At 43.9% G+C, this 25,342-nt stretch overlaps 1 protein-coding gene across 5 annotated transcripts in view; it reads left to right on the forward strand.

Moving 5' to 3' along the window:
• The window catches only part of LOC116600848, a 131,628-nt gene that overhangs the window by 34,032 nt on the left and 72,254 nt on the right, over window positions 1-25,342 (forward strand). For all 5 annotated transcript variants that reach the window (XR_004289833.1, XR_004289834.1, XR_004289835.1 and 2 more), the window contains exon 2: window positions 17,779-17,831. Coding sequence is in view for 2 of the 5 variants with exons in the window: in XM_032361223.1 (XP_032217114.1) it covers window positions 17,779-17,831 (53 nt within the window). In the remaining 3 variants the exon portion in view is untranslated. The remainder of the gene's footprint in view (window positions 1-17,778; window positions 17,832-25,342) is intronic.

Consider the following 25,342-nt stretch of genomic DNA (forward strand, 5'->3'; position numbering starts at 1 on the left):
CCCCCAGCTAGGATGTGACGATTCTGTTGTTTGAAGCTGGATGACAGTGTTTGGGGGGCTCTGTGTGTCCTTACTGTGTGTATAATGGTGGGGTTTTTTTTTTTTTTTCCTTCTTTCTTTTTGAGCTGCAGAAGAAAACAGGAGTTAAATAGTTAAAATAGGGAAATATTTTCTAGACTTAGTTCTGGGCCTCTGAAATGCTGCAGCCCTGACTTTTGCCAGAAGCCCTATGCTGACACCGGCCAAAGAAAGGACTATTAACAAAATATTTCCCCAACCAAGCTGAGTGAAGAGAAGAAGATGTAAAAGAGTATTTGAGGGAGGCTGGGGAAGCGTTTGGAGGGTTGGCAGTGAAGCTTTGCAGAAAAGTGCAGGAATTTGAGGGTCGTTCAGAATGTCACTGGTGTATAGTTTATGTTGGCTCTGCCCATGTCCAAGGTTCAGAGAACAGAAGAAGAAAAGAAAGCCACTTGCACAGCCCTAGAGGGATGCAAAGACACACAGAGTTTAATTGCACACACGTATGTTCTAGGAATTCAGAGTTGTGGTTAAAACAGGTTTCTGGGGGAGTTTTTGACTTGGATGACAAAATGCCTGATAATCAATATCCGCCATTTTCCTCTTTAGACCAGCCACCCGACAACTGCATTCCTAAACGATCAAATGGGATTCCACATCACAGACATCCACACTTTCAGGCTTTAAAGGAATACTTACACATATAAGTAAAAGCTTACCATGACCTGGGTACGACTGATTGCACTTTATTTATTGAGGAGGTGAAAGGGCAGAACTGATACTGATCAGGGTTTTCTATTTCTGTTAACTCCACTGTCAGAATTTGACCATGTCTTTGAACCATGCGGTGTGACTTATTTCTCGAGTGATTGGAGATGAATAATACCTGGTGTTTTTTGGAGAGTTCCAGAGTTTCACATACAAAAGCTCCAGAAAGATGATGCTTTAAGAAAAGGAGAAAAGAGACAGTAGACAAATACCAGTCGACGGAAATTTCTGAAGCTGAGATCTGCTAAGAGGCCAAGTAAAGGAGAGAAAAGTGGAATTCACAGAGAGATACTGGTCTCGGCAGGGTAGAATTCCCTGCCATGCTGGGAAAATGCCAGAAGGCTGGGAGAATGGCTGTCCCCCCAGAGCGAACGCTGACATTGTGATAAACGGCACTTGTTCATGAAGGAAAAACCACCCATATTGAAGAAGCCACCAGAAAACCCAAATGTGTGGAAGAAGCCTGGCGGGAGGAATCTGTGCTTCCTTCTGGGTTTCTTCTGAAAGTTTTTTTAATGTTCCATAGTATTTTCTGTGGCCGCTGGGTCCAAACTGCTTGGAAACATACAACAAAAGTAGTGTAGCAGACTGCTTAGCATTGAAATGTGACCCAGCAGTATTCAGAATTAACTGAAAGAAACACTGTCATTACCATAAATAAGGTAGACAGTCTCTTTATTAGTTGAATTCTCTGAGCACTTTTTTTTTTAAGGTAATAAAGCTTTAAGGCTTTAGTCAGAGGCCAAAGGCTGTAAAACATGTCAGATGCTTAGATCAAAACCCAGGACATAGCCATGAATTTGTATACATTGAACTCACCCACCACATCATCGGCTCTCGAGGGGTTGGTGTACCCCAGTCCACTCCCCAGTGGGGTGTTTCAGAGATGGCAGAAATATGAGGACCTAAGTAGGGGGATGGTGTTGTTTAAAGTCATACGCTATCTGATGATTTGCTTAAGGAAAAGGGGAAGTATTTTCATAATATAAACATGAGAGAATCAAGTTGCATAAAATATTTCTGGCTATTTGAGAATATGTATTTACTCAGTAACCAAAAATGCCTAGTCCCTGTCAGGCATCACGTCAGGCATGGGAGGGTGTGGGGTACAGCAATGAACAAACAACATCCTTTTCTCATGGATTTACATTCCAGTGAAAGAGAGGGATAATTCAATAGGATAGAAAATAGAATGCCAGGAAGCGTTAAGTTCTATGAGGAAGACAAAGCAGAGTGTGAAAAGAGAAAGTAGGGCCTCTCTGGGAAGATGACCCTTGTCACAGAGACCTGTAGGAAGTGAGGTTGAAAAGTATCTGAGAAGCTCCAGCAGGAGGGAGACTAAATGTCTCACTGTTGAGGCAGGAGACAGCTTGGCGTATTTGGTTTTTTGGTTTTTGTCGGGCTTGAACTTAGGACCCTGGGGTCAAGAGTCATATGTTCTACCTACTGAGCCTGGCAGGGGCCCCATTTGCTTGGGGTACTTCAGGAGAAGGGGAGGTTGGTATGGCTGGCTAGCGTGAGCCAGGGCCAGTTCACAGATAGAGCCTGGGAGGCCAAGGGGTTAGCACGTGTGCTGAACATGCCTGGAAGCCATTGGAGAGTTTTGAGCAGGGGAGTGAGGTGACTGATGACATGCCCCCCTGCTGAGGGATACCAGACTTGGGTGGGAGGAGGGGCAAGACCAAAGCCCAGAGATCCATGGGGAGGCTGCATAAGTCATCCCCATGGAATGCTGCCAGCTTGGACTGGGGGCTTGGAGGAGACACTGAGATGTGGCTGGACCCGAGAGAGGTTTTGAAGGTAGGGCTGATGGGGTTTGCTGGTGGACTGACTAGACGGATAATAGGTGGGTAAGGAGCCAAAGATGAGTGAGGGTTTGGGCTTGAGCAAGGGCTTGAATGGTGGTGGCTTGCTTCCAGGGCCCCCACGGAAGAAGCAGTTTGAAGAGATGATTAAGAATTTGGTTGTGGCCATTTTTAAGTTTGAGATCCTAGTAAGGCATTCTTGGGAAGATGTTAAGAAGTCAGATGACTAACTCCGGAGTTCAGAGAAAAGGCTGGGACTGGAGATGTAGATTTGAAAGTTATCAAATTTAGGAAAGAGGAAAGGATCCAGCAGGGGAGACTGAGAACGCACATCATAGTTTCCTGAAAACAGCCAGGGAGGGGCACATCAGAATCTGGTAAGGGAGGGCAAGGTTTTTACGGTCATTGAAAGCATGTGTGAGTTTTAAAACGTTAAGAAATACTGCCTTATGTCATCAGTATCCACAACCGTTCATAGAATTAGGGAAGAAATGTTCGTGGGAACAAAAGCCAGCTTTAGCAATAGAAGATAAATGGGAACCTAATTTCCACATTCACTGTTTCATTACTCTCCCACTGCACTGCTGTGAGCCGTTCAGGTATAGACAATGAGTTAACGTGGACGTTCAGGGCTTCACCCCTACCCCCTTTCGTTCACTGGAAACCTAGGGTGTGTTAGCAAAGAGCTCATTCTTGTGGAAAGGCAGATAAATATGTAGAAGTATGAAGTACTGCTTGTGCACTCACGGACCTTATAATCTAGTTGTCCATGCAGATACATAAACAAATGAGAAATGGGAGGGCCCAGGGAGAGCGGATGAGCATGGAAATGGCCATACCCACAGTTAGAACACTGATGTAGTGGGGCTGCCTTTCAGCCCCTTCCCAGGGGTATGGTGAATGACAGGTGTACGTGTTTCTCTTGCTTCTGGGTGAGAGTTTTTGGGGTTTTTTTTGGTGCGGAGAGTACAGGTCTATACACTCCCCCAAAGGAAAGTCAGGAGAGCGTGTCGTTCGGAATGTGGATAAAATGGGAAAGCTCCTAAGAATGCAAGGAAGAGGGTACAAATGAATGCTGTAGTGGAGACAACGAAGGTGGTTTTATCCAGGAAGCAGTTGGGAGGTGTGGGAACCGGAAGGCTCTACCAGTCAGGATGATTTGCTTAGTTGTCATCTTCCGGTAGAATTGTGCATTTGAGTGGGTTATGTTGAATACGGCTGTTTGATTTTTTTTTTTTTTTAAAGATTTTATTTATTTATTTATTTGTCAGAGAATGAGAGAGAGAGAGAGCATGCACGAGCGCACAAGCAGGCAGAGAGGCAGACAGAGAGGCAGGCAGAGGCGGAGAGAGAAGCAGGTTCCCTGCTGAGCAGAGAACCCCATGGGGACTCCATCCCAGGACCCTGGGATCATGACTTGAGCCAAAGGCAGCGGCCCAACCGACTGAGCCACCCAGGTGTCCCTGGCAGTTTGCTTTTATAAGCTATCGATCTCTTGACGGTATAGGAAAAGATGAACAAGTCCATAGAATCTATCCTCTCCCTTGATTGGTTTTCAATGACAAAAGGACTCTCAATGTCCACCCGTGTTTGGGGGGCAGTAATTTAAAACTGAATCAGTCGGTGGAGTCAAAGCCCGCAAACCAGGGTGGGGTAGGCACTCCCAGCAGGAGAGCACTTACACCATTTGCTTCTGAGGCCACAGCCCCCCGTCCCGCAGGAGTAGCTCATCCACACCCGCCAAAGGGCTGGCAGAGTGAAACCAAAACCTTCCATGACTTGTTTTTCTGCTCCAGCTCAGGGCAGTGCCCTTTGCTGCCTCCTGCCCTTAAGCTGCCTGACTCTGTGCAGCGGACACCACCTGCGTGTTTGTGGGATGACTGTCTTCCTCTGTGTCTCCGTGTTTGACAGAGCATGTGTCATCCAAGAGACCTATGCCATGTGGACAAAATGAACCTTTTCACCCTGAAACTCTTATCTCCACTACCCAGGATGCTCCCCAAAAGCTGGAACTTTGAGAGGGAAACAGTTACATATTACCAGTGGTAAATGCTGCTTGATTTTACTTTTTTTTTTTTTTTAAGTTTTCTGAGGCTAATTAAAGTTCAACCCTAGCAAGCAGTTGGTGGTGGTGTGTTTTGTTTTGTTTTGTTTTGTTTTGTTTTGTTTTTGTTTTTTTAGGAGCTCTATTCAAGCATGGTTGGATTTCAAAAACATTTTTTTCATTGAAAGGTAACCAGAAATATGTTGGCTGATCAAGGTTTGTTGCCAGTGGAAGAGTATGAGGCTCATTTCTCCATTCCTCCGTCAGGAGGTCCCACAGTGGCTGGGGAGGACATGTTGGAGTCCAGATTTAATGGTGGGCCCTTGACTCTTATCAGTCTGAAGTCCTTCTGCATCTTCTGCTGACTGAAGGCTATGTGGGCTATTTCACTGTTACCCCTGTTGTAAGGAAAGGAGCACCCTTGAAGAGCTTGTGTTCCCTTTTATCAGCCAAGAACCCTGGGCAGCGGCCGCTGGAGTCCACAGCACTGTAACAAAAGCTCACGTGGAGCCATCAGCTCCTCTACAGTCCCTGCTCATGTTCTTCTCTGTGATTCTTCCTGGCCCAGCTTTGGGCCACCATTCTTTAAAAACTTATCAGCCACCCCCTGCCCATCAAATATTGTCATCAAGTTATATCCTGGCCGGACCACATTTTTTTGGACACTATATTGTGTTTTCTCTTTGTCCTCTAAACTTTAACTCCCTCTGTTGAACCGTAACAGTGTAAGCCATTGCAGTGGGTGAGGTAAGACCCCTAGTTAACAAAGACCCATGAAAATATGTTTACTGTTCTGTGCAGAGAAGTAGACATTATAATTTGTATCAGGAAGATTTTCAGTGTTGGAAGTTACAGCTGAGAATGTTTGGTTAACTCTGTGAACAACAGCAGAAATTAAATTCAGACCAGTCTTCTGGCTAATTGCTGTTTTCCATAACCTTTCTATAAGTGGTTCCTTCCCTTCAGCGCAACAGCTGGGGATCCCTGGGTCCTCAACTAGTCTTCGCGCTCTGCACGTATTATTCAGCAAGAATTATTGCAAATGATACAGTATCCCCCAAGTCGCCAAGATATTCCGGAGGGTCCCATGGCTCAAATGGTCCAGACAATTTCAGGGGGGTAGATCACTTTTAACATCGCCCCACTTCGCATATAAAAGCCTAGGGCATAAACCCTATTGTCCACTTCATGTCCCTCACAAATTCTGCGTGAGAGACCAGCCCGTCTTGGTTGTATGACCCTGAGGGGAATTTCTGGGATGTGGAACTTCCAGTGCTAACAACCTAAAGTCTCAAGCATACCAAGAAGAGTTGGTTTCCCCAAGCAAAAGTAGGTCAACTAACAGAAAGGAATATCACTAAATAGAGTCTTTTTATATTTTTTAATATTTCATTTGTTTGGGTTTTTTTTAAGATTTTATTTATTTATTTGACAGAGAGAGATCACAAGTAGGCAGAGAGGCAGGCAGAGAGAGGGAGGGGGAAGCAGGCTCCCTGCTGAGCAGAGAGCCCATTGCGGGGCTCAATCCCAGGATCCTGACATCATGACCTGAGCTGAAGACAGAGGCTTAACGCACCGAAGTACCCCTAAATACAGTCTTCTAAAACCAGCCTCTTATCTGTAAAATGGAGATATTTCTCTCTTCCTTGTGGGGTTGTGGTAAGGCCTGCCCTGTAGTCTCCCTCCCCTACACCCGCCACCTTGGGTTTTGCCTGGTATTTCCTCTTAGGTGGTAAGGACTCGCTCTGATCTGAAGCTCTCCACCCTGGTGCACTAAGCCATTTGCAGCCCTCCGTGTGCTGAGCTACTTGCTTCCAGTCTGGGGCATTTGTATGAGTTGTTTCCTTGCTCACACCTCCCTCCTTTGATCTTCTGGTTAACCCTGGTTGTCCTTCCCAGGTCAGCTTCAACACTGCTTCCTCCAGGAAGCCTTTCATGATCATCCCAGTCTGGGATACATGCCCCTCCTGTGTGCCCTCGGAACTCCTTGTATTTATTACAGTTTGGTTACATGCTGCTGGAGTTCTAGTTACCTAGTTGGTTGTTTAGGTGACTTGCCATAGGCTCCTGGAGGAGAGAGCCTCAGTTTCGTTCTCTGTTGTGCCTGCAGGACCTTCCACATAGCCAGGCATGCTCCTGGGTTCAGAAGGGCTTGTAAGGGGTAGGATTGTGGAAGAATGCGCTACCTTCAGCTGTAATTTGCTTTGACCTTGCTATGGCTCTGCCTGCCGCTGTCCTTTCAGTCCTCCTTGGGAAACAGATTTTTCTCAAAAGAACCACATCCTCCCTGTCCAGGGGCCATCCAATCCAGTTTAGTTAGGTTTCCTTTCTCCCTGTAAGGCACTGAGCACATTATGAAAATACATACACACTACCAGCCTGAACTGCCAAGGGTTACATAAACATCAGTGGGGAGACTTAGGAATGGAGCATGTCATGTAGGGTGGAGGCACACAATTTTTTGTGTATTTGTATATACGCAGAATAAAACTATTTCTACTGTGACACGTTTAAATGGGAAATCTTCCCCCTCAGTTCTGAAGATGTGGCGACTCGCAGGCCGCATAGTGAATTTTGGATGTTTCATTTTATAATTTGATCCAGATTATTTTTCTTTCTCCCTAGTGAACATTAATTGTTTCCTGTGAATTTTCCTGATACTAGGAAACAGATGTTCCATATTTTTATCTGCATTTTTCCCAAATGCTGAACCGGGACTTTTGTAGGGGGGTGTGTGTGTGTGTGTGTGTGTGTGTGTGTGTGTGTACACAGTGAATTTTTGAGGAATGAGCTATATCAGAATTTGCAAATAAAAGCATAGCAGATCTATCTACAGAATTACACAGATTTGTCCAAGGCTGCAAACATTGTTGGACATTCTGTTTAATGTAGTTTGGTATTGTTTAGCTAATGCAGACCTCTGGCCTAAGAATGCATTAGGACTGTCTCATGATAGTATGCTTGCCAAAATAAGGAGTGCATAGCAAAAGGCACATAGTTAATGCAGCCTTTAATGCTTTGATTTTTAACTAAACTATTTTTTTTAACATTCTCTCTTAACTATAGAAAGTACTTCACCATCTCTCCATAAAATATTGAATGTGTGCCACCTCTGTGCAGAGCAGGGTCCTAAGCTCTTTGGAGATAGATATGCTGTGGACCCTTGGAACCTTATCATCCAGTAGAAAAGTTGAAATGTATACCAAAATACCTATTATAAAAAGTAGAAAGTGATAAAGCAATTCAAGGAGAAGAGTGGTTTCACTGAGCCCAAGAAGGAGGGAATACTTGCAAGGAGTGCAATATTTATGCTAGGTTAAAAAAAAAAAGTAATAAAGCAACAATTAATTTAGGTCTACATTATTTGGATTATTGTAACTGCTTAAGGATGGTCTGCTATGTAAGGCATCATATTGGTGGCTTCTCTAAAAATGATACTAGCATTTCTTATAAGCCAGAGAAGACCAATACTACTTGGTATCATTTATATGTGGAATCAAAACCAAACCAAACAAATCAAACTCAGAGAAACAGAGTAGAAAAGTGGTTGCCAGGGGGGCTGGGGGGAAACAGGGAGAGGTTGTTAAAGACTTTCAGCTCTAAGATGAATAAGGTCTGAGGAGCTATGTGGTGACTGTAGTTGACAACACTGTATTGTATCAGTGAAATTTGCTAGAAAAGCAGAACTTGAATGTTCTCACCCCACCCCAAGAAAAAGGTAAATATGTGAGATGATGGGTGTGTTAATTAACTAAACGGTGGGAAGCTTTTTGTAATGTGCATCAGATCACCATGACATACACTTTAAGTATCATACAGCTTTCCTTGTTGTCAGTTACATCTCAAAAAGCTGAATAAAAAAATGCCAGCCTTTCTGGAGAGCCTCTAGCACAGCAGGTATGATTCTCTGATGCTTTGTATAAAGGCTTTTTAGTAAGAAATTATATAGAATGGGTGCTTTGGGAAATCATTTTGCGCAAAAATACATCTCTTTATTTTGGTTCCTTTGGTTCTGAGAATGAAGGACCGAGTCTGGTCTCAGCCATCTCCAAGATTTGGTGACCCTGTTTAAGTCACCTGACCTATGTGGGTCTCCATTTTCTCTGGTTTACAGTGGGAATTATAGTAATCCCCAGCTCACTCCCTAGGTTGCCGTGAAAACCAGAGTGGGTGTAAATGAACATTTGAAAAGCAATCAAAAGCCAAGCATTTTGCCAAGAAGCAATGTGATAGCTCATGAAGTTAATACAAGTTATGGCTTTTGCTTATTATTTATTAAGATGCTGTGCAGATGCAAATATGGTTATCCTTAAATTCAAAATACAGGGAATATATAGCAAATACAAATATTAACTCAATTATCATGTAATATGAAGAGCTCATTCAAATTCATAACAAAAATATCAAGACACTACTATGTGAATAAGCAAAACATATAAACTTATTTTTCAAGGTCACCATTAATAAACAGAAAAAAAATGTTTCATTTTCACTAATTATCTTAGAAATACAAATTAAAACCACATGAGAAATACCCTTTTATGTATAAAATACCAAGGTCTCAGAAGTTCTCCATTATTTTGGTGCTGGTATTGTTGTATGCTCATAAAAGCCCTTTTAAAAACAAAATACTGTTAATTCTACTGTTAGGAATTTAGGGAAGCTGGGGACCTAAGTTGAAGGAATGAAAAAAGCTACAGCATGAAGATATCTAGTGTCACCTTATTTATAATAACAAAAACTGGCAACAACTTACATATTAAGTGCATTAGGGGAGTGACCTAATGCATTAGGACTTTTCGAAGTGAAGGACTATTACCAGGCTCCTTAAACGATCATTATGAATATGTGTAGAAACACAGAAAATACTTAAAATAAAATGGAAGAATGAAAGAATAGTTGTCACTATGGAGCCTTTCCTAGTGGCATTGGGTCAGTGTTCTCCCTTCTTATTCTTATAGCAACTGTGTGCTAAAGGTATTTTTACACTTCAGAAAATCAAAGCTTAGAGGTAAATTTTTCAAGGACTTGGACCTGATCCGAGTAGGACCCGACATTCTAATCCAGATCTTCTGACTCCAAAGCTTTCCCAGGGTTTCCTACCAATAGCATGTAAACAATGGCCATAGTCAGGTAAAAATATGGGTGTCTGTGGAGGGTAACAGGCAAAAATAGGTAGCAGTCCTAGGATGGTGGGCATATAGGCCCAAAGATGCCTGCTGTCCTTTTAAATCTATCTATCACTGGGGAAAATACACACACACACACACACACAAAGTTAAAAAAACGCCAAAAAATGCCTCTGCCCTTTCAATAGAGAAGTCGGAAAAAATATGTTGAGTGTAACATTTCAGGTGTTTATTCTTGCTTTTTGTATGTTCTCATAGAGGTTGGCAAAATGGGAATTACATGTGTATTTTTAAAATTTCCTGCTAGCTTTGGCATAATCAGGCTACTCCCCGCTTCCCCTATTCTCTGCAAATTAGTTGAGGACACATACCAGCAGTTCCTTAATTAAAAACAATCTCAGATCTCTGGCTCTCTGTGGATTAAGGAGAGCGAGCAGGTGGAACTTTCTCCCCACGAACAGCCCAGACCAGCTCTTCTGGGCAGGAGCCAGTCTGAAGGTGGAGATAAATAGGGTGGCACCATTTGGTTAAAGTAGGCCAGTTCATCTGCTCAGGGTGTGCCCTTTCCTAGGACAGAAGCCCTTGCCTGGTGCAGGGGACATGTCGCCATTTTGGTTCCTACTGTCTTTCACCTTGGGGGCTCAAGCCTTGATTCCTGATTCTTTGACATTACAGCGTTACTTTATAAAGTCAGGAGCCATACAACTTATTTTATTTTTCTGGTGTTCCAAGATCCATTGTTTTTGCACCACACCCAGTGCTCCATGCAATTAATACCCACCACCAGGCTCACCCAACCCCCCACCCCTCTCCCTTCCAAAACCCTCAGTTTCTTTCTCACATAGTCTCTCATGGTTTGTCTAGCCCTCCCATTTCCCCCAATTCACTCTTCCTTTCCTTCTCCTAATGTCCTCCATGTTATTCCTTAAGTGAAACCATATGATACTTGTCTCTCTCTGCTTGACTTATTTCACTCAGCATAATCTCCAGTCCCATCCATGTTGATACAAAAGTTGGGTATTCATCCTTTCTGATGGCTGCATAATATTCCATTGTATATATGGACCCTATCTTCTTTATTCATTCATCTGTTGAAGGGCATCTTGGCTCTTTCCACAGCTTGGTGATTGTGGCCATTGCTGCTATGAACATTGGGGTAAAGATGGCCCTTCTTTTCACTACATCTGTACCTTTGGGGTAAATACCTAGTACTGCAATTGCAGGGTCATAGGGAAGCTCTATTTTTAATTTCTTAAGGAATCTCCACACTGTTTTCCAAAGTGGCTGCATCAACTTGCATTCCCACCAACAGTGTAAGAGGGTTCCCCTTTCTCCACATCCTCTCCAACACTTGTTGTTTACTGTCGTGTCAATTTTGGCATTCTAACTGGTGTAAAGTGATATCACAATGTGGTTTTGATTTAAATTTCCTGGATGGCTAATGATGATGAACATTTTTTCATGTGTCTGTTAGCCATTTGTATGTCTTCTTTGGAGAAGTGTCTGTTCATATCTTCTGTCCATTTTTTGACGTGATTATCTGTTTTTTGGGTGTTGAATTTGAGAAATTCTTTATAGATCCTGGATATCAGCCCTTTGTCTGTAGTGACATTTGCAAATATCTTCCCCCATTCCGTGGGTTGCCTCTTTGTTTTGTTGGCTTTCCTTTGCTGTGCAGAAGCTTTTGATCTTGATGAAGTCCCAGAAGTTCATTTTTGCTTTTGTTTTCTTTGCCTTTGGAGACGTGTCTTGAAAGATGTTGCTGTGGCCAATGTTGAATAGGTTACTGCCTATGTTCTCCTCTAGGATTTTGATAGATTCTTGACTCACATTGAGGTCTTTTATCCATTTCGAGTTTATCTTTGTGTATGGTGTAAGAGAATGGTCGAGTTTCATTCTTCTACATATAGCTGTCCAATTTTTCCAGCACCATTTATTCAAGAGACTGTCTTTTTTCCACTGTGTATTTTTTCCTGCTTTGTTGAAGATTATTTGACCATAGAGTTGTGTGTCCATATCTGGACTCTCTACTCTGGTCTATGTGTCTGTTTTTGTGCCAGTACCATGCTGTCTTGGTGATCACAGCTTTGTAGTAATGCTTGAAATCAGGCAATGTGATGCCCCCAGCTTTGTTTCTTTTTCAACATTTCCTTAGCAATTCAGAGTCTTTTCTGGTTCCATACAAATTTTAGGATTGTTTGTTCCAGCACTTTGAAAAATGCTGGCAGAATTTTGATCAGGATGGCATTGAAAGTAAAGATTGCTCTGGGCAGTATAGACATTTTAACAATGTTTATTCTCCCAATCCATGAATTCAGTAATGTGGCAGGATACTAAATCAATACGATTTCAATAAGAAATGAGTTGCTTTCTTATACACTAACAGTGAAAATACAGAAAGGGAAATTAGAGTTCCATTTACTATAGCACCAAGAACCATAAGATACCTTGGAATAAACCCAACCAAAGAGGTAAAGGATCTATACTCAAGGAACTACAGAACACTCATGAAAGAAATTGAAGAAGACACAAAAAGATGGAAAACTTCCCATGCCATGCATCTTCTAGGAATACAAATTTCTGTTCTAGACTCAAAACACAGGGTATATTTTCCTGCACCTTTGTGGAATATGTGCCTTTTACTCCTACAGTAGGGCCTTTTATATGCTTTGAAGGCCTTTTCATTTGTATTTTGCCATTGGAGATAATATCCCGTCAGAATTTGCAAGTGAAATCATAACAGACCTGATTAGGGTACAGTGGAGAAGTTTTGAGAGCTGCAAACATTCTCTATGATGTTTCTCAATATAGTTCATTCAGGGTCCCTTCCCATTTTATAGGTGAGGAAATGGAGGCACATGCTAGTTAAATGATTCGCTGGAAGTCACTGGTAGTGAAGACAGCTGGAAACCAGGCCTATAAATCTAATGTTTACCCCACTCTCCCACAGTGCTGATGTATGTATTTTCTACAGAATTAATGTAAGACTTGAAATAAATCTGATCAGATTCCAATGGCTGTTTAAGGTTAAAGATCTCCCATGGCTGTAATTTTGTATTTTATGATTGCAGTAAATGTTATAGTGGTGGAGGGAGTCTAGCGAGGTATTGTATGCATTTTAGACAATTCCTATTGAGTGGAACTTTTTTTTTTTTTTAAAGATTTATTATTTGAGAGAGAGTGTGTGTGTGAGTCCAAGGTGGGGCAGAGGGAGAAGCAACCCCCGCCCCCCGCCCTGAGCAGGGAGTTCCATGGGCCTCAGGGCTCCATCCCAGAACCCTGACACCATAACCTGAGCAGAAGTCAGACACTTAACCAACTAAGCCACCCAGGCACCCTCGAATGGAGCTTTTTACAATGGTAGAAGTAATCTACACTGTGCTGTTCAGTACAGTAGCCCTTTCTTTGTCTACTTGGTTACTTGAAATATGGCTGGTGTGACTGGGGAAATGAGTTTTTAATTGTGCTTAATTTAAGTTTCAATTCCGACATGTGCTCGCAGCTGTTGTATTTAAGAGCAACAGTTCTGGACTTCTTAATGTTTTCTTAAGATTGCCACCTGAATATCTCAAAGTTAACAAGGGCAAATCAGAATTCGTTTCTTAAAATAAAGATTATTTTAGAGAGTGTGTATGTGAGTGGGGGAAAGGGGCAGAGGGAGAGAATCTTCAAGCAGACTCCCCGCTGAGCAAGGAGCTCTAGGCAAGGCTCCATCCAGGACCCATGAGATCATGACCTGAGCAGAAACCAAGAGTCAGACGCCTAACCAACTGAGCCACCCAGGTGCCCTGGCCAAATCAGAATTCTGGACTTTCTTTCCTCCCACAAACTGTTTGTCCCTCAGAGAAGCTACCATTGACCCAGGTGCTTGAGCCAAAACCTTGGTGTCATCTAGACCCATTCCTCGCCCTCACCTCTCACATCCACTTCATCAGCAGGTCCTAATTAGTTTACTTCCAGAACCTATCCTGAATCCATTTACTTCTTTCCATCCTAACTGCTACAATCCTGTGCCAAGGTACCATCATATCTCACCTAAACACGTGAATGGCCTCGTAACCCGTCACCACTGATCCGTTCATCCACTGTCGCCTCTTTCCAGCTTGTCCATACAGCTGCCAGAGAGATACTTAAATTCTTCAGTAGACCCCATCACTCCATGGTTATATGGGAAAATTTATAGAACTTGTCACTGTTTGAAGTTATCTTCTTTGCATTTGCAAGGGACTTCTTTGCATATGTGTTTGTTTTCTGCCTCCCATTCTGGTGGGAGGGTGCCTGTATCAGGAACCTTGTTTACTTCTTTCACTGCTCTGTCTCCAGCAGTACAACCATGCCTGGCCCAGAATTTGCACTCCGTCAGCCTCTCAGTAACAATTACATTTATGTTTATTGTGGAAGAAGAGGAGCTAGGAAGAGTCAAAACACAATCGGCTGTTACTAATTTGGTTGTTAATAACTGAGATAATGCTGATGTCCATAAATATGGGACGTTGGTGGTGTCTTTTATGTTGCAGTAGGAAGGGTGGGTGTGATGGCTGATTGCCTTTATCTGCAAGTGGTAGGCTGGGCCATGGTCCCGATGCCACCTCTGACGTGTGCGACAAAGAGCTCTTTCTCTCCCTAGAGGTCTGTGTATGTCCCAGATCTTGAAACTTTTGTCTTTCCCACTGTTAAAGAAAGAGAGGAATGTCCTTCTCCAAGGCCACTTTTTATATTCCTCTGAAGGGAGTTTAGATAGTGCTGGAAAGAATCACATCATTGAATTGCAGGGTACAGAATGGCAAGGCAGGACTAGACAGCAAAAGGGGATTTGCAACATGAGACTTTTACTTGCAACAGTATTTGGAATATACTCATATTGAGTTACTTGAAACCAAATAAACCTTAAGAAGGAGGGCTTTGCGTCCTTTTTTTTTTTTTTTTTTTTTAAACCTGAATATCCTATCTTTTAAAGGAAAGTATCTTTTCTGGGATTCCTTTATAATGGTCAGCCAAAGCTCTTGGGGGCATGTTATTACTTAGATCCTTGTGCAAAGTTAGGGAGGCTAAAGAACTTGGCTGGAGGCTTGATTGAGTTGGCCACGATCTGAGTTTCCTCTGTTAAGGAGATGACCACCCGTCTGACTGGCTGGATTTAAAAGACGAAGTTAAAACTTGCTTTTTGCTTCATTAAAGGACATATTTGGAGACTCTTTATCCCAATGTGTCTTTATTCACAGTCTGGCTCTGCCACTTACAAGCTGGGTGACCTTAGGCTGCTGACTTCTCTGTCTCAGTTTGCTTATCTACGAAATGGGATCATAAAAAAACCTACCCTATATGGTTACTGAGTAGATTAAAGCAACATGCACAACACTTGGAACAGTGCCTGGCACACAACTCCTTAAAAACCAGCTTTAATTATTGCCAGTAGTAGGAGGAGGAGGAGGAGGAGGAGGAGGAAGAGGAGGTATTTCTCAGTTGAACTGAGTGACCCCCGGCCATGACTACAGAGAGAGTTGTCCCTAAGTCAGCCAAAGGGGTTTACAAAGGCTTCCTAGGGAAGGTGACTTCTTAACTGAGACCTACAGATAGGCTGATAGAGTAGAGAAAAGGGTGTGTTTGACAGAACAGGATATGCAAAGGCACGGAGGAGTGAGTGAGCGGCATTTAGGGACCTGTAAACAGGTCTGTGTGGCTCAAGGACAAGATCTCTGTGTGCTCAGGCACAAGACCACTGTGGCTTTTGAGTGCGCTGAAGAGGTTGGACTTCATCCTAGAACCCAGAGGAGGCCACTGAAGGACTTCCAGCAGGTTTGGGTTCAGCCTACAAGAGCAGGTGGCAGCCTCCCGCACTGGCCTCAGCCCAAGTCCTGTGGATTCTAAACAGTGTCATTGACCCACCTTCTTTGCTACTGTTTGGGCATGGAGTTTACATGTGTGGATCTTGTTTTCCTCATTAGGTGTGATTCCTTTGGGGACCATGGATTAAATAAAAAGGATGTGTTTTCTGAATTCCTTCCTACTGGATTTATCCTCTCTTCCTCTCCACCCCTGTTAAGACAGATACAGAGGTGTCCAACTTGTAGACCCCTTTGAGAATCTGATGAAAGCGATGGACCCTTCACTCAGAAAAACCACGAAGACAAGATTTTTTGAAGACTGACACCCCTCCCCCCACCATTAACCCCATACTGCACTCCTAGGCCTAGGCGTGACCGCAGGCCTGTTTGTGGTGGTTTTGCTCTAACTCCATGTTGTTTTTATTTTAATTTGCTAGCACAACCCATAACCCCTCCATCTGCCATCACTGCTATTATCTGACCATGTATCATGAGAGCAGCCTTGAATCACTTGGTGGTTATAATTAAAACTGAAAGCAATTACCTTATGTTGAGCCATTCACACTTAATTGGGAGTCCAGCGGCTAAGGACACGAGTCTGGAGGCAGACTACCTGGATCAGAATCCCAGCTCTGATGGGCGTGTGGGTGGTGCAGTCAGTTGAGTGCTCAACTCTTGGTTTTGGCTCAGGTGGTGATCTGAGGGTCATGGGATCAAGCCCCACATCAGGCTCTGCGCTCAGTAGGGAATCTGCCTGAGATTCTCACCCTCTCCCTCTGCCCCCAGCTCCATACTCATGTGCTCTCTCCCTCTCTTACGTAAATAAATTCTTAAAAAAAAAAAAAAAAAAACCAAAAAGCTTTGTATATTAAAAAAAAAAAAAAAAAGAATCCGGATGCCCGGGTGGCTCAGTCATTAAGCGTCTACCTTTGGCTCAGATCATGAACCCAGGATCCTGGGATCGAGCCTGTCATCGGGCTCCCTGCTCAGCAAGAAGCCTGCTTCTCCCTCTCTCTCTGCTGCTCCCCTGCTTGTGTTCCCTCTCTCGCTGTGTCTCTCTCTGTCAAATAAATAAATAAAATCTTTAAAAAAAAAAAATCTCCACTCTGTCACATCTTAAAACCTTGAGTAAGTTACTTAACCTCTCCATGCCTCAGTTTCCTCATTACAAAATGGGAATGATAATACACTTACCTCATAAAGTTATTGTGAGGATTAATTGAAGTAGTTGCCAAGAATAATTCCTGGCACTAGTAAGTGCTATATAAATATTTGCTATTATTATGTGATTGTTTCTAGTAAAATGACATCATGAATGGGGTAATGATAGATTACTAGGAACAGGAAAATAGATGAATAAAATCTCCGTATGCATTGGACTGACTTTGCCAGGACCTGCGAAGGCCAAGATTGGATTCCTTTGGTGTCTGGTGTGGCTACCAGCCAACATGGCCATTGACTACTTGAAATATGGCTAGTCTGGGTTGTGAGATGCTGGGTCTTGAAGATTGTATATGAAAAAAAGCATGTGAAATGTCTCATTAGTGATTTTTCTGTTCTTTATATGTCGAAATGATAATTTTCTGAATCAATCCATCTAAACATATTAAAATTACATCCATTTCTTTTTGCCTTTTCAACGTGGCTGCTCAAAAATATAAAATTGTATCTGTGGCTCGTGGTCTAGTACTGTTGAGCAGCACCGCCTTAGGCTCCCTCTTACTGATAAAACAAGAACTGGGGGTTATTTGTGATCAGATGGCCACTATCAGGAAGCCTTGTATCCTCTTCCCATTGGTCTTCAGGTTGTGCTAGACCATCCGTCTTTTCACGGGTTCCATAAAGGGAGCCATGGCTTGGTCCCAGCAGGAGTGCTGAGGGACCAAGGCAAGAACAACAACCAAGGAGGCTTCCTCTGACTTGGAGGGGTTTGGACGAGAATACTACCATTTATAGTACTGGCTTCAGACTTCCAGCACTCTCTGAAGTAAACGAGAGAGTGCTCTCTATTCAGGAAGTTGAAATACGTAGGCAAAAATCTTTCCCTATCCCATCAGAAGCCAGAAAAAGCTTTGCTAATCTTTAACTAAAAGAATAAATATGCAACATCATGGCGGTCCCTTGGGACCAAAAGCACACCCTTCCTGAGTGTGATTTACTTACAGAGTGTTTGCTTAATTCTATTTCAGATTCATTCCACGTCTTACAACCTGAAAACGGTGGGCCCCAGGAAGTCTTACTGGTAAGTTCTCTTTCAGTTTTAAAACAATGTGACTGTTTGACATTATTTTTGAAATGATGTTTCATGCTTCTAAGTTAGATACATCCCTACCAGTGCTATGATTAGATGATGTCTGTTTAGTCACACTTTTTTTTTTTCCTCTCTGAAATGATTTAAGATGTCTCCAAGCCTTTAAAAAAAAAAAAAAAAAATCAGTCCATGTTCCTTTGCTAAGAACATGGTCGGGGAAAAGATCTATGATTACATGCCAATACTGTTAAAATAAAACTTTTTCGTGTTCTTGCAGTGAAACTATTTCCAGGCCCCTGTTGATGGTCTGCTTATGTCAGGCAGTATCCAAAACAACAAAGTGTTATTTCAGCCAAGGAATTCAGACAGTGCCTTGCAGTGTGTTGTAATGAAAATTGGCTCACAGCTATAATGTATTAGCTTTCTTCTTGCTGTAATTTTCCTCTCTCTCTTTGAACCTAAATGTGATTGTTGGGACATAATGGTAATGCATTGGCAGGAAACTGACTTTAGAGTTAGGAAAATGATATACTTTTTAAGTATGAAAATTATATACTTTTTAAGTGTGAAAATTTCTGGGGCTTCGTGTAGCATCACTGCCTCGTGCTGAAGCGATACCATCATTTGCAGTGTGTAGCAGTTAGCTTTTGCTGCATAAAGAATCACCCCCAAACACACTACCAGAGATCTGAGCCAAAATTTCCCGACTCAAAATATCAATCATGTCTTTATGCTACAATGTTGTGGATTGGTAGTTCGAGCTGGGCTCTGCGTTATGATTCTTCTGATTTCTGCTGGGACCACTCCTGTCTCTCCAGTCAGCTTCAGGTCCAGGTCAGTTAGGCCTTGTTTCTGAGAGTCACCTGGCTGGTAGCAGATGACAATGACTCTAAGATGTGTGTCTCACCGTCCTTCAGGCTACCCTGAGCATCTCTCATGCAGTTGGGCAGGTACCAACTGAAAGCAGGAGTGTCTGGAGCCTGAGGCTCAGATTTGGCACAACGTTGCTTCCATCACATTCTGTCGGCTAACAGGAGCTATATGGCTGGGCTGGATTCAAGAGGCGACAGATACAAAGTCAGCTCCTTAGTAGAGGAGCTACCGGATTGCACTGTGGGAAACCCGGATACAGGGAGGGGAAGGACTGTGGCCACATTTGTGGTCCTGTCCTGCAGTGTTTTTGAGTCACGTGAAAAAAGAAGGGCATGGAGTGAGGTCTCAGGTCCATACCCATCCTGTAGCCCACCGCCCTCTCCCCCCATCGTGATTGCCAGGCCCTGGCACCGCCACCTGCCATCTTCCTTGAGCAGACTGCGAGGTGGTCTTGCCCGTGCCAGGAGGCCCAAGCTCCAACCCTCCTCCGTTCGCTGCCACCACACGGTCATCCTTCAGCTCATCCCTCAGGCTTTCGCGCCTTTGTCAGCGTCTCAAATCGTCCACAGCACCGGCCTTGACTCCTCTCTCTGACTTCTCCACATCCTTCCTCTGGCCTGACCCTCTCTCACTCACCTCCCACTACTCCTTTTATTCCAGTCAGACTGGTCCATTGCCATTTTTCTTAAGGATACCTCCTGCTGCTCACCCCTTCCCTCCTTGGAAACCCTCTGCATTCTGCAGGACCCACTAGAATTTTCCCTTCTCTGTGACCGGGCCTTTCCTACCTGTGTGTGCTGCCTGAGACCTGCCCTGCTCTGAACTGCTTCAAAGCCAAACACTGTTGTTCAGTTCACTCTCCTCACCTTGGCCCGTCTGCCTTTTCCAGTGCTCTGTCAGGGCTCCCTTTGAACCTGAATGTGATTGTGGGGAGGGAACAGTTACATAGTGGTAGAAAACTGACTTTACAGAGCAGACGGCTACCCAGGCCTTCCTCGAGGGACCCCGCACAGATGGCTGAGAGGGTTGCAGATGCTTAGACCACCAAGAGGCAGCACCGACCTTGTGTTTGGTTGTCCCTCAGCAGATCATCAGGGTCTCATGAGGCACCTGTTAAAATATAAGCTCACAGCCCCTTCCCCTGGGCCATCCCAATTTATTAGGTCTGGGGTGGACCCCTGGAATCTTTTAAGTGCTCAGATGATTCTCATGTCATTGCTATGCAGTTGGTAACCACTCATTATGGAAAGAACAAGACATTTGTAGGAGACCTGGTTGGAGCCCTGACCCTTCTGCTTTGCACTCAATCTAGCTAAGCTCCAGTTTCTCCATCTGTAAAATGAGAGTAATGTTTCACTTAATGGCCTACCAAGAAGATCTAAAAGGATGATGTATGTGCAAGAGATTTGTGAACCATAAAAGATAATGAAAATGGCATTATGGATTATGGATCTGTGGCTGGCCACTGTGCAGAAAGGGGCAGTGACCTTCACGGTGGTGGTCCTGGTGGTGACAGAGGAATAGGTAGGGAGTCTTTGAAGGGTAGTCATGGTGGGAGCAGTAACAACAGTAGTCATCGTTGGTGTCAGCTGTGTTTTTGAGTGCTGACTCTGTGCTAGCCACTGTGCTAACACTTTACATAGAATTCTTTGAGATTTACAAGAAGATTCTTTCCTGTTGAGTTGCATCTCTACCATCATTCCAGCCTACTCCACCATTAGTGACTGAGTTCTTTGGGTTTTTACCTTCTTCAGAAAACCTGGTTAAAATGTCCTCATCCCTGTGAGAAGGAATGCTACCAACCATGGACAACCTGTCATAGTCCAGTACAAGGTCCTGTAGAAGTGTGAGCTACTCGATTTGATGGGAGGAGGTGGAAAAGGGGAGCAAGCAGTAGTCCTAAAGAGAAAGTAGGTGTGGGATGCACCGGAACGGGCCAGAGGGCACCAGCTGCCCGAGGAAGGACAGGGTGGTGGAAGCTATGCAGGCACGAGGGCGGGAAGTGAGGGGGGAGGACCAAGCCATGTGCTGACAGTTAAACTCAGGGCTGTTCGTGGTCCAAGGCCACCACCTTCTTGGCCTGCTCACCTGGGGCTGCCCCGTAAGAGCTGCCCCAACTGGCCGCCTTTTAAAACCATCTTCCTTTCACTGTCCCATTTGTTTTACAGTGTTTTGATTGCTAATGCTCTAATATACATGCTTGTCTCCTTTCAAAGAGCTTTGAGGTGGCTTTTATTTTGTTTTATTTTATTTATTTATTTTTGGTGCAAAAATAAATTTTTATTTTTTAAAAGATTTTATTTATCTAATTGAGAGTGGGAGGTGGGGAGGAGAATCCGAAGCAGACTCTGCACGAACACAAAGCCTGGCATGTAGGTCGATCCCACAGGCGCGAGATTGAGCCAGAACCGAGAGTCAGACACTTAACTGACTGAGCCACCCAGGTGCCCTGAGGTGGCATTTATTTTATTTTTATTTGTTTATTTTTTAAAGATTTTATTTATTTGACAGACAGAGATCACAAATAGGCAGAGAGGAAGGCAGGGACAGAGAGAGGGGGAAGCAGGCTCCCCGCTGAGCAGAGAGCCTGATGTGGGACTCGATCCCAGGACCCTGAGATCATGACCTGAGCTGAAGGCAAAGGCTTTAACCCGCTGAGCCACCCAGGTGTCCCCCGAGTGGCTTTTAAATACACATATAATATAATGGGACCTACAAAAATAAGGAAGGCAGGAAATTTGTAGGGGAAAGAAATGTAGGGGAAATTTTAGATAAGGTTGGGCCCCTGGTGCGGAAGTGAGAGCCCATACATGAGCTGTGAGGTCCCCCAGTCTTGCCTTGGAGCTTCTGGGTGGTCGTTCCCAGAAAGAACCCATGCTCAGGTAACAGTGCAGAGTGGCAGGAGGATACAGGCATGCTAGTTACTCGGAGGAGGTTATGATTTAGAGTAATTTCTCCACAGTGCTCACAAAGAGGAGACCGCATAAGGTTGTGAACCACATCCCCGTAACAAATAGAATAGTGAGGGCTATCCTGGGTATAGGTAAATGATGTAACCCCCGGGTGAAGTCCAAGAAAAGCCCTTCCTGTCCAGGTGTGCACTTAATCCAAGGATAAACTCTAATGGTTTCAGCTGGAATCTCCAAATACATGTATTTGTGCCCCACCCCCACCCCATATCAGACTTCACAGATTGTCCCTGTTCTTGATGCTAAGCCTGGGCATCTGGCTGTGGACCAAATTTGGCACAGGAGTTGAAAGTGACTTACCATCCCTGTTCTAAAAGAATAATAAATAGCTTCCGAAAGGACTCCGTGAATATTATTTCTCCCCAGTCTCAAATCATCACACCCTGACTCCATCTGCAAAGTGGCTTTGGGCTCCAGAGAAATTGCATCGACTGTGTCCATTGTGGCCTGTTCATCCTCTTTCCTTGCTCCACAAGTGTGTCTCCTTCTGCTTTGAGCTTCCTGGCTCTAGGTCACTTCTGATACTGGAATGTTCAGGTGAGAACCGGGGCAGTTGGAGAATCTCACGGGAATAGAATAGCAGCCTATAAGTATTTGCTTGCTGTTAACAAATGATAACCTGGGCAAGCCTGGGTGACTGTTGTGTGCTTCTGGGACTTTCTTCTTCAGGACAGAAACTTTGATATTTATTGCAAGAAGTAGGGTCTGGTTGGTGGCAGCACTGGAGGAAGAACTGTCAGGGGCAGAACATCATGTGAAAGTAAGGCTAAGCCTAGACTTTTTGTAGGAATATTGCAGGATGAAACCCTTTAATTCAGAGAGCAGCCTAGATTTCCACAAGTACTACCAATGAATGGGAACTTTCTTTTGGGCTTTATTTTCATTTAGGCCAGGCTTATTTGTTATTTTATCATTGTTGTTATTTGTGATTGTTGTTATTTTGTGTGCAAATATCAGAAATCCAATTTAAACTAGTTTCTTGACTTACATGAATAGGATATCTGTACTGGAATGGACTTCAGGTAGAGCTGTATCCAGGAGTTCAAAAGATATCATCAAGCCATTATCTTTCACTCCCTCCATCTTTTTTTTTTTTTAAGATTTTATTTGTTTATTTGAAAGAGATCACAAGTAGGCAGAGCAGCAGGCAGAGAGAGAGGTGAAAGCAGGCTCCCCACTGAGCAGAGAGCCCGATGTGGGGCTCCATTCCAGGACTTGAGATCATGACCTGAGCTGAAGGCAGAGGCTTAACCCACTGAGTCACACAGGTGCCCCACTCCCTCCAACTTTTGGCTTAGCTCAGTGCTGTCAGCCTCATTCACAGGCAAGCTCTTCCCATACCATGGTGCCAGAGGTAGCCATCAGTGTTATATGGCCATCGTCCTCACAGCTGTGGATCTGAGTGAAAAGAGACTGCCTTTCTTGCCATTGTTCTCTCAATACCAAGGAGGAATCTTAGCTGGCCCAGTTTGGATTCCCTTCCTGAATCAACTTGGCCAGAAGTACACAGAAGACAGTAAGCAGTATCTGGCCAGGTTTTGTTCATATGGCCTTGAGAGAGGTTGAATCCCACCAGAATCCCATAGAATGGGGTCCCTACAAAAGAAGGAAGAATTTAGTTAACAGAAGAGGGAAGTAAGAGAATGCTGAGCAGATAAAACTTTTGGGTACCAGAGTTCACTGATTTAGAAATTCTGCATCAGGGGATCCACTGAACTGGGAAGGTTTAAAATTAGATTTAGCTTCAGTTACTTTGACTATCTATTCCAGAGTAGGTATCATGATCAAGACTAGCAACAACGAGCATATGGAGAGATGAAGGATGGGTGACCCCGCTGTGGGATTAGGTAGGCAGTTTTGGGGCTATGGATCTCCTATCGTATCCCCAGAATCTAGAAGAGTGACTGTTAACCTGGAGACAGGGAATGGGTTCTTCTGTAATCCATTGAATGAATCAGTGAATGGGCTTCTCTAATTATTTGCAAAATTGTGTGTATGTACTTTTTCTTTTCTTTTCTTGTCTTTTTTACTGGAAAAAGGGATTCCGTTTCCCTCATTGTTACTTAAATTGTTTCAGATTTGGCCAGCTTAATCTTGTGCATTTGTTTCTTGGCTTGGCTCAGCTAATAAAGTTTAGTGTCCATGATACATATAGTTCCCTACGGAAGGGACATGGTGATATCAGTGGCTGAGTATGTTTCATTAAATTGCATGTTGAGGTTTTTAGGCGTATGTAAACTTTTTACAGTCCCAGTTGCCAGTTACCAAAATGCTGACTGTGGTGCGAGGCTCTGTGCTAAGTGCTTTACCTGCATTATCTGAACCACTTATTTCTACCCAGGACTATACTTCTGTGAACCTCGGGTCTGTTACAAAAGCACCGACTAGAACCAGCTCCTCCTGGCTGCCTCTCTGAGAACACGGGATACAAACTCGGTGTTTTTCCTCTTCCCCACATCAGCTGCTGTGGGTCTTCCTCTCCCCATCTTTCCACCCACAGGTGATAGAGTCATAGAATCCCAGAGTTGGAAGAGACTGATGCTGTTGAGTGGTTTTCAAGCCCTGCCCTTTAGTTTTCTAGTTTCGGGACTCGCAGGAGGGAAGGCTAGGCAGGACCCAAGCTCCTACCCTGCTTCGGCCACCAGTGTCTGCTGAAAACCACTCATCTGTGACAGTAAGAAGGGTTCGGGATTAGATGTCAGACTTGAGGTTGAATCCAGGCTACTGCTTTACCTACCTACCTGTGTGACTCTGGGAATGTTGCCTGACTTCTCTGAGCTGTAGTTTCCTTAGCTGTCCAAGGGGATACTAACAGCTGCCTCGTGGAGTTGTTAGGGGGACTGAATGAGATAATATCTGTAAAGCCCTTGGTCTCATGCCTGGCACATACTCTGTGCTTAGCGAAGATTAACTGTAACTACTACATTGCACACATGACATGAGACCTAATTAAGGCACATCTGTATTTTTTTTTTAAGTTATTTATTTATTTAGAGCAAGCGTGAGCTGGGGGAGGGGCAGAAGGAAAGAGAGAGGGAGAGACTGAATCTCAAGCTGACTCTGCGTGGAGCCTGACGTGTGGCTCAATTTCACAACCCTGAGATCATGACCTGAGCTGAGTCAAGAGTCAGGAGCTCAACCAGCTGAGCCCCCAGTCACCTCCAGCTTTATTGTCTCCTGCTGTTCCTTTAAAGTTTATTCTGTGAGATGTGTCTTTCCCCCATTTTCTTTTAAAAACTTGATCAAGCTGAGATGCCTGAGTGGCTCAGTCAGTTAAGCATCTGCCTTCAGCTCAGGTCATGATCTCGAGGTCCTGGGATTGAGTCCCGCATTGGGGACTTGCTTGCTCAGCGGGGAGCCTGCTTCTCCCTCTGCCTGTAGTTCCCCCTGCTTGTGCTCTTTCTCTGACAAATAAATATATAAAATCTTTAAAACAAACAAACAAACAAACAAACTTGATCAAGCCTATGACGCTTTCCTCATGATTCTTAGGAATCTAAGAAGTCCTGCTACCCCTTTAAGTAACACATACACATTTGTTCTGGTCTAAATGCTTTATAAATGCTCAGTCTGGCCTATAAACAGTCAGTATTCACTCCAAGAGAAGACTTCCCCCCCATCTTGCCAGTATAGGTCTCCCCGTCTTCCAGCTGCCCACAG

This window comes from Mustela erminea, chromosome 10 (genome assembly GCF_009829155.1).
Source record: "Mustela erminea isolate mMusErm1 chromosome 10, mMusErm1.Pri, whole genome shotgun sequence".
In the NCBI taxonomy this organism is placed as follows: domain Eukaryota; kingdom Metazoa; phylum Chordata; class Mammalia; order Carnivora; family Mustelidae; genus Mustela; species Mustela erminea.